Source organism: Empidonax traillii, unplaced genomic scaffold (genome assembly GCF_003031625.1).
Source record: "Empidonax traillii isolate 1590-97213 ecotype Southwest subspecies unplaced genomic scaffold, ASM303162v1 scaffold25:size3598162, whole genome shotgun sequence".
Classification (NCBI taxonomy): Eukaryota; Metazoa; Chordata; class Aves; order Passeriformes; family Tyrannidae; genus Empidonax; species Empidonax traillii.
The window spans coordinates 2,037,608-2,046,827 of record NW_020955218.1 but is presented as its reverse complement, the minus strand read 5'-3'; the positions used below and the strand labels follow the sequence as shown (position 1 = coordinate 2,046,827).

At 48.6% G+C, this 9,220-nt stretch overlaps 1 protein-coding gene and 1 long non-coding RNA gene across 5 annotated transcripts in view; one reads left to right on the top strand and one right to left on the bottom strand.

Moving 5' to 3' along the window:
* Positions 1 to 1,355: 1,355 nt before the first annotated feature.
* Positions 1,356 to 9,220, bottom strand: part of ADA2 (adenosine deaminase 2) — a 50,289-nt gene continuing 42,424 nt past the window's right edge. For 2 of the 3 annotated variants that reach the window (XM_027905596.1, XM_027905603.1), the window contains exons 9-10: positions 8,263 to 8,465; positions 3,983 to 7,348 (exon numbers count right to left, since the gene is read on the bottom strand). In XM_027905596.1, the coding sequence (XP_027761397.1) occupies positions 7,240 to 7,348; positions 8,263 to 8,465 (312 nt within the window). In that variant the 3' untranslated portion in view covers positions 3,983 to 7,239. Of the gene's footprint in view, positions 1,448 to 3,982; positions 7,349 to 8,262; positions 8,466 to 9,220 lie in introns of those variants that run through there. The other variant, XR_003573711.1, reaches the window with a different exon arrangement.
* The window catches only part of LOC114069067, a 27,666-nt gene continuing 23,761 nt past the window's right edge, over positions 5,316 to 9,220 (top strand). For both annotated transcript variants that reach the window (XR_003573720.1, XR_003573719.1), the window contains exon 1: positions 5,316 to 5,428. This is a non-coding gene — a long non-coding RNA (uncharacterized LOC114069067). The remainder of the gene's footprint in view (positions 5,429 to 9,220) is intronic.

Genomic DNA, 9,220 nt, shown 5'->3' with positions numbered 1-9,220 from the left:
AGGAGCAGCTGAGGGAGCTGAGGGAAGTTTACCCAAAGAGGAGGCTCAGGGGAGACCTTAGTGCTCTCTACAACTACCTGAAAGGTTGTAGCGAGGTAGGGTCAGCCTCTTCTCCCAGGCAACTGGCAATAGGATAAGAGGACATGGCCTCAAGCTGTGGCAGGGAAAAACAGGTTGGACATCAGGGAGAATGTCTTCACTGAAAGGGTGGTCAGGCATTGGAATGGACTGCTCAGGGAGCTGGTGGAATCACCCTCCCTGGAGGTGTTCAAGACGTGACTGGACATGGCACTTAGTGCTGTGGTCTAGTTGACAAGGTCAAAAGTTGGACTTTGTCTTGGAGGTGTGATTCTGTGAGTTGCTGCCCTGCCTTTGCTCAGTCTTTTTAAACCCAAGTCTTGTGGTCCTTTTCCTACAGATCATAAAGTTTTCTAAAACTCTGGTCACCTTTTATGCTCTCCAATGGACTGCCTCCCTCTTTCCTGTGCCATGGGAAAAAAGCCTTGATGCTGACTTCAGCTGAAGCCCTTCCAAACCCGTGGAAAGTGAAAGGTTCGCTTCACATCCGTGGAGATGAAACAATGTTTGTTTGCTTTCTGGCTGGGCTTAAGACCTCCCGACTCCCTCGGTAGGGCAGGTTTAACATGTATGACTTTAGGCATCAATTACGCAAACAATGTAATTGTTTGTTTTCACGCTTCCATTGCCGTGAACACCAACCTTAATTTGTTTTTGACCCATTTTAACACCCAGAGACCTTTCTGCAGAGCTATTAAAGCACTGGCAACTCAGCATTATACATTTGTACAGATGGTTATTCCTCCTTAAGTGCCTTTTCCTTCACTGAATTACCTACCATTTATTTTATGTAATTTCCTCAACTTACCAGGATGACTTTAATTTCTCACAAGTGTTTGCAGTTTCTCCTGCTCTGGCAAAATTCATGCTGGCCTTGGAGATGTTACTGAAAGTATTAAGTTCGTGCAGAACTGGGCTTCCAATCTTCTTCCACTAGCACGAGGCAGGCAGCTACAGCTAGTTTGAAGTATGCCTTCTCACCTATGTAGAAACCAGAGACCCCCAGCCCCCACCTCCCGTGGCTGCCCATGAAAAATAAAGTCAGAGAGAGGGGCAAAGACTTTCTGAAATTAATGACAAACACAAGAGCCTTGTCTCGAGGTTTCTCAGCTATCCACCATGGCAGCCACTCCTGGCAGAGTGAAAATGTGATCGATTTGCTGTGATTTCTGCTTAGAGTATTGGCTAATGTGAGTTTCTAGCCTTCTAACAATACAACCACTTGCAAGTTAGATGGGTTGTTTTGGTTCCTGGTCTCAGTGCCTCTGAGACCGAAGCGCCCCTGCTTTGTAAGTGTAAGGATACTTTCGTCCTTTTTTTCCCCGGTACCGAGACTTGCGAAGCAGCCGCGAGACGTCCAGCCAGTTCCCTAGGCAGAGAGGATATCATTGCAAAAAAAAAAAAAAACACTGAAAACCACAACAAACTGGTTTAGTCTATTTAAACATCCTGGAGTTCGATGTTTTTCGCGCGGGGGTTTTATCCTCTCCACTCCGTGCGGGTTTTTATCCCGCTGTGCCGGCTCTTCCCGCGGATCCCTGCGGGAGGCGCTCCTGCTCCACGGCGCGGGCGGGCCCGCAGCGCTCACCTGCGGGAATCCCCCGCACCCCGCCAAGGCTCGGGGGGCTCCTGGCAGGGTAAGGGGTGCGGCTGGGGGGTGTGGGGTCAGGCTAGGGGGCCGAGGGTGTTGTTCTAATCCCAAGTGAACCGTGGGGGTACCCGCCGTCGAGGGGGTGGGTGCCCCTGAAGTGTGCATGTGTGCTCCCTGGCGGGCTGGCAGAGCTGCCCGTGTTTATTTTTCCAAGGAAGGCGGCCCAGCGGGCTGAAGCGCTTATTTTTAAACCAACGCAGAGGGAGTGTGCCAGCGGCCGGGCACAGGCTGAGCCTGGCAGGGACCGACAGCGGCACTGCTGCCAAGCCCCGCGCTTTGCTTCGGCTGCTGAGCCCCTCCCGGCACCGCGAGCAGATTTTAGCCCCATCATCCCTGTGCTAAGTGCCCGGCTGTGTAATTTACCTTTCCAGAGCTGAGACTTTTCTCTGTGCCTCTACTAGGAGCTCCCCATTTTGCATGCTGTACATGGACGGACCTCGTGATTTCTTCTGCGGGCACATCTGGCAACAGCCATATCCCCAAATGCCCCTAGGGATCGCCTGTCTGCCCTTCTCACACCGGCCCACAGGAGACTCCCTCTTCTTCCCCTCTCTACACGGTGCTTAGATGTTTCCCCCGCCCCTTTCGTAACTGACTATAAAGACAAGCAAAACAGGCAGTTGCCCACAGCCTTCTCCCGTGGGTCCCTGTATAAACTTTGCAGCTCTGTTTTCTCTGGACTCACAGCCCTGTCATCACCCCCCTCCCTCCTCCTGACCTTCTAACATCCCCCTCGAAAGTAGATGCACCTTCCATCTCTCCTTTTACCGCAGAGGCTCTAATGGCCTGAGCCAACCCTCCCCCCACGGTTTATCTCTTCTCTCTCCCTGCTGCAGCCTGCTCACGAAATGATGGACAAGCTAAAGGTTGAGAAAATACAGTAAAATGCCTTTCTTATCCTGTAATGACCAAGGGGGGGAGGACACAGCCTGATAAAAATGACAAGTCAGAAGAATTGAGAGCCAGACCCTTCACCTGCCTGTCCCTCAGTGCACAGAAAACACTTAATGGTCCTGCTGTGATTGCAACTGCTGCAGGCCCGGGAAGAAAGGAATTAAGTACTGAGCCAATTAGAACTATAAGTTTCTGTTCAAAGAGATGTCTTTCTGCTTACCTGTGAAGAGGCTAATTCAGAGACTAATACAGGAAGAAAACCTGAAGCAGGCTGAGCATCTGGAGCTGGTGGAAAACGCCTATGTTTTTATGGCCAGAGGGCTTTGCTTAGCATGTGGAATCTGTGTAGTCCCACTGCAGCGATGGGGGCTCACAAGACATAGAGATCCAGCTGCTCGCTTGGGCCTATCTCTATTTCCAACCACATACTTTATTCCTCTGTTTTTATTGGCATGATTTTTGACAGCAACTACTAGTGCTGGATCAGCCATTTCCTGGCAGTGATTGACCAGGAGGCAAACATTTCATTCTCTAAATTGCCCCAGAGGCAGTCTAAGATGTTCTGCTAGGCCTGTGTGCTGCAAACAAAGCTCCATCCACCTCCCATTTAAGCAAATTGAACCTGAAGAGGCCACAGGGAGAGACAGATGGGGGAGATAACAGGCATAAGGCTTGATGTATTCCTATGGCTGCTTGAAGTAACCCTCATAGAAACTCCTATGGATTTTCTACTCTCCTTCCTTGCTCCTGAGTCTGGATGGAGACAGAGGGGGGGCTCTTTTCGCCTCTTTGTGTCTACCCTACTCAGCCTCCCATCACCTTGTGTCTGTCTCCACCTCTTTCATCCCAGATATTCAAGTTCTCTGGCTACTCCTTTCTTCCCATGCCCACCACCAGCACCTGTGGCAAAGAGCCTCAGGTTGTTGTACCATATAGTTACCTGGTGCTCCACGAGGCACTTGCTAGGTTCAAAAAGAATAGGGTGATCACACAGCATTTACTCTTTTCCCTGTTTTCCACCATGAAAATCCCACTAAAAGGCCTTCAGTGGCTCCTCTACTTCCCTGTGCTGTAATCACCACAGAGATGGTACTAAACTGTAATGGGAGGAGAGGCAGCACAAGGAAATCATGTCTGTCAGATGGTGTCTGTATGAAGACATGGCCCTGAGCTGGATGCAGCTGCGAAGACATTTCAGACTCCCTGATAACTCTACGCTGGGCTGAGTGATGTGAAAAATCCCCCTCCACTGCACATTCCAGATTAAAACCTCACATCAAATCCAGGCATCCCCTGTTCTTTTTAATGGAGGGGGGTGGGGGTGGGAGTGAAGGAAGGAAAAATAACCCTGACATTTAAAAATTGGTTTAAAAATTTAATTATAGACTGGGTTCTGAAAGAAATAGGCAAAAAAGCATTGTATATGATGTATTTGCCAACAAATGTGAGCAGGGAGCCAAGGCACTGACGGTAAGGGAATAGACTGGCAGCAAAACCCTTGAAAGAGGGCCCTGCAGCCAAATTTACCCAAAGCTTTGAGGCCAAATAGATGGATCTTTCATAACTGCTGTGGTCCAGCCTAAATCCATCCTTTTTTTGCACGCCTGGAGTTAGAGAGGTGAGGATGCAATTTGGGTTTCTCAGTTTGCACCTTTCTCAGAACTAAGGCCACTCCAAGGAAGTGTTGACCCCCAGCAGTAAAGCAGGCTGGCCCTCCTTCTCTCACGCTTGCTTAGGCCTTGTGTATGGTTGAAGCCCATCTACTGCCAGAGGACTCTTGGGAAGCCCCAGACACCACACATGGCAATGCCCTGTTCAAGGAGGGATCCAAGGAGGGCCACACCACTGGAGTCAGGCCCCTCTGTATGGTTCAGGTGCACATTTAAACATACATATATGACCGGGACAGAAAAGCTTCTTCTCTCTGCCCAAAGCTAAGATAAAGCTTCTCTCTCCCTTAGCAGAAGCGGAGTCACCAGGCTAGTCACAAATGCAGACATAGTCCTGTAGAGTTGTTTCACCTTTCTGAGGGCTTCATCTGAAAGTCATCTCAGACCCGTACAATCCTGTGATTTCTGTGGAAACCTGATTCTGCTGTAATCCTGAACAGCATCACTTACTGCTGGCTCTAGATACTTGGCCCCATCATGTCATGGCTACAAAGTAGGTAAATGGCCAAATGCACAACAGGCTTCTCTTAGGAAGGCAAGAACAAACTGGACACTACAGGTAAACTGATTCCAGCAGGCGTTCGGCAAATTAGGATCTATCCCTGCAACTATTGCAGGTAATGAGGAGGGAGGAGGACTAGAGGTAACCAAAGAGCAATTCGAGCCCTCAAGAGATCACATGCAGGAAGAGCTGAAAGCTTTCTACTGTAATAGAAAAGGAAGGGATGTCTGTCAACCTGTTGAGGAACTCACCTCCTCACACAATGGCTCTGTAATGATTAGCTTCACCTTGGCAGCAAAGAGGCTTATTTAAGGGAGAATCAACTCGTGGCAAATAAGGATCTTTGTCCCTCCACATATAGCAATGCTGAAAGATCAGGTTGCTCAGAGGCTTTGGGTCATTGGTTAGCAGCCACTGCACTTGCTTGCAGCAGTTCGCCTCAGCAGCATTACAAATAAGGCATTTCCCAAGTCAGCATTTATAACCTGGCCATGACCAAAGCCTACCTTGGGGACTTTAGACTGAGCTCTGTATGCAACACCCATGGAGGAGGAGGGAAAGGGGCTCTGCTCTGGCTCCTCCTCCAGTATAAAGCTCCTCCCAGGACCAAATCTGCATCAAGGCCCAGGGAAGGTCAGCCTGCCAGAAAGCATCTGCTGGTGCTCTGAGGAAAGTTGTGGGGGAATGTGGGCAGAGAAAGCTGGAGTAGAGGCAGCTGTGGCTGAAAAGGGCTGGCGATGCGAGGCACTTAATTTCCCCCCCACACACACACTTCCCAGTTATCAAGGGGTGTGACAGGGTTGTCACTTTTGCTTTCTTTGGTTTGTGTTGCTGGGTTCTGCAATGCAACACACCTGTAGTTTGTTGTGGTTTTATTTTTTTTTCTGTGATGGGGCTTGCAGTGTGTTTGTTGTTCGGTTTTTTAACTCTAACTAGAGATGAAGTTGCAGCCTGTGAAATGTGAGCAATTTAACACGGCATGCAGGGGCTGTGCAGCTTGATCCACTTCTGTAGTAAGTGTATTTGCCTCCTGCTAAGGTGTTTCAGCCAAGGTCAGTGGAAATAAGCACTATAGCCAGGCAGCTTGAGACAATTAGCAGAAAGCCTAAAGAGAGCCAATTTGCCCAAGCTGGTCAGATCAGGAAACAACAGTCCTTGCAAGACTGCGGCTCAGAGGAGGGACATGTCTCTCAACAGGAATTTTTGTCAATTCTCCCTTGGCTGATGCAAACCAGCATAATTGTACTGAAGTCAGAGAGAGATGCTGATTGATCCTGGCTGCGTGTTTGGGGTATTGGTGTTGAACAATTTTGCTACATTTATTTAGCATCCTGATTAAGTTGTTGTTGTTTTTTTAAATCTCTCTGCAACTGGTTCTCCTCCTGATACTTTTGGTAATACTAAGAAGGGGAATTCCCTTGTCCAAAGACTATTTATTGTATAGGTTTTTTTGACCAGAGAGATGGAAATCACAGAAGTCCAAATGAGCACTGTGGATATCCACGGTGTGAGAGCAGTTCTCCACCAAGGTGAAAATCTGCCTGACAGGCTGGTTAAGGACACATTTGCACTCTGATTTAGGCAACAAAGGCTGGTAGTGGAACCCCCTAAAATCACAAGCTGTTTCCTATAAATGCAGAGCCCTGTGTTAATGTGGCCTTGTGTGGAGGGACAGTTTTAATTAAGCTGGATCTGGGAAGCCAGGATGTTTTTTCCTCAGATGAAACGTGTTTTGCCTTCCTTTTGACCAGGAGACAGGAAAAGATTTTGCAGTAAAAAAAGCTATTGGCAACTCAGACACCTCTTTTTGGCTTTATGATCACTGTGCAACCAGGCTTAAATGTTCTGGGAGCAAGTTCCATCAGCTTGTTTCCAAGCCATGGTAGAGCCTGAAATAGCAGACATCAGACCTATGACTGGTTCTTCGACCTAGCAGTGCTATTTTGGCAGCAGGCCCAGGGTTAAACATAACAAGAGTCATTTTCAGTCCTTGCTCTCCTGAAGGTCAGTGGCCCAAATGGTTGGATGTTTGTCTTAGCTGTTTCCGGACAAGGTCTGCATTTTGTAATGATAAGGTGAAATTCAGAGATCCTCATGTTGGCAGTCTCCTGCTGACCCTAACTGGAAAGCATATTTTTCCTGAATAAGGATGTCAAGATTTGGTAATTGGCAATTTTTAACTGTTTTGACTATTTTGAGTGGGGTGGTCTTCTGTGGTTGCTGTAAGGGCTCACTGCTCCCTTTTACCTCCAGTCCGTGACTTTCACAGAACAGCTCAGCTCGTTCTCAGTTTTAAGCCCATTAAGCCTGGCTTACCAGGGTCGCCCATTGCCAGGTAAGACTTAGAGGTTCATTCATCTGCTCAGGTCACATGGAAGAAGCAGTCTCCCTCTAAGCAATCACTCTGGCTTGCGAGATGCCTTCTGAGATGAGTCTTGTCCTTTCTAAAGCTCCCTTAAAAAGCTATCAGAGAGGTCAGCCACAAATTGGTCCCATTTTTTCTGCCAGACCTCTTTGGCCTTGGCTTTTTCAGCAGATGCCATGGCACTGTATCTGTGAGGAGGAGGAAAGTGAATATCAGGCAGGAGACAAGCAGGCAGCTGTTTCAAGATCAGCACCAAAATGAAAAGGCAGGAAACAGCAACAGATTAACCCTTGCAGGACATGCCTGTACTGCTCAGAGTAACACAGTGTAAAGAGCCTGGAGCTCCTACCAGCTGGGCTCACGCTGCCACATCAGCAGCCACCGAGTCCTGCACCATGAGGACAAACAGCTCAGTCTGCATGAGCTGGAGACTCGATGGGCAGCAACCAGTGACTAGTACAGAAGAGACAGCACTGCTGCTGCTTTCAGACGTGCCCTGGGCTTGGTCCAAATTGGTAGGAAATCAGGGTATTTGTTGTCTCCCTGGCCATGCAGGGACTTGGGATTGCCTTGAGGACTGGCACAGGATTTGCCAAACAGGCAAGAGCTGAGGAATGTGCACAAAGACCCTGGACACCATATCCAAACTATTCTGGGACATTCAGAGCTGCCCAGATAAATAGAAAAAGTTGTTAAACACACTCAAAATAAATGCTGGTAGATTTTTTTTCCCGTGTTTCCCAGGTGAGCCACAGCAAACACTGCATCAAATTTTGGCAGAAATAGACAAGCGATATAAAGACATAAGATTTCTCCCATACCCAGAACCAGGTGCTGGAGGCAAGTTCACAAAGGATGGGAAAGGAAGAATAAACTGAAACACAGAGTTACAGAAAGGAAGGGCACGGGGAGAGGAGCCTCTGGGGTCCCTGTGTCCTGCCTTTGGAGAAGACACATAGCAGAGATTTTGGATTAATGGAAGCCCAGTTCCTGTGGCAGAGGAGACTCTGGGGCCAAAATCCAAATACAGTGGGTTTCTGGGGAGCAAGCTGATAGTATCCTTATGATTACTATGGCTAGATGAGAGAGGTGAGTAACTTACTTTATGGAGTTGAGTGCAAGTTGTTTTAATGTCCTCAGGTCGGCATTCATCCCTCCGATGGCCATGAACACCTCGTAGAAGTCATAGGAGACTCCCTTTGCTCCAAAGATAGGGGGATCATCGGGGCTGATCACAATGGGGTGCCCTTCAGCCATGAGGTCAGCTGCGGGGTGACTCCGCAGGTCAGCTACCAGCAGCAGGACCTTGGTGGGAAGGGTGGAGACAACACTGGTTATTGCTGTAGCCGTGTTTGGATACCTGCCACAGCTGCCTGTGTCAGCAGGGAGTCGCCAGGGAGGGACAGCCTCCAGAGGGCTGTTCAGAGCGTGTTCTGGTCCGAACATCTGTGGGAGGAAACAGCTTGTCTCCTTAAGGAGATGGGTTTCCTAAATGAATGGCCTAAGTCAAGGCCAGTGGGGTGAATAACTTCTGCTTACGTATAACGATTTGACTGCGAGCATTTCATGAACAGTTCTTTAGTTACGTGCTTGCCATGATGCTTAGCTCAGGGCATCTGGAGCTGGAATGAGGGTTCTCTCACTTAAGGCTCACACCAGTACATCTCTACCCCAGAGCATCTTTTCTGCTGCACCCAGGGGACAATGGGCACCACATTAATGTGCTACAGAAGAGCTCCCGCTGCTTATGAACTCTACAAAATCAAGAGACTTCCAGTTACAATTCCTGCTTCTCAGCCTCTGGTCTTCTGGTCCTCATCTCCACTAGGGAGGACTGCCTACCCAAGTTCCTCTGGGTGGGAATGCAAATGATTCCTTTTGCTGACTGGTATTACAAGCCTTATATAAATTTACAGTGTGTGTCTATGTAGCAGTGCAATGTAGTGCAAAAAAACCAGCCAGTCTGTGTGCATCAAAACTTGTAGCTGCCCCCCAACTCCCTTCTGCTCCTCACTGCTTTGGTGAACCTCATTCCAGTGTCCCATCCCTAAGAGCTAAGC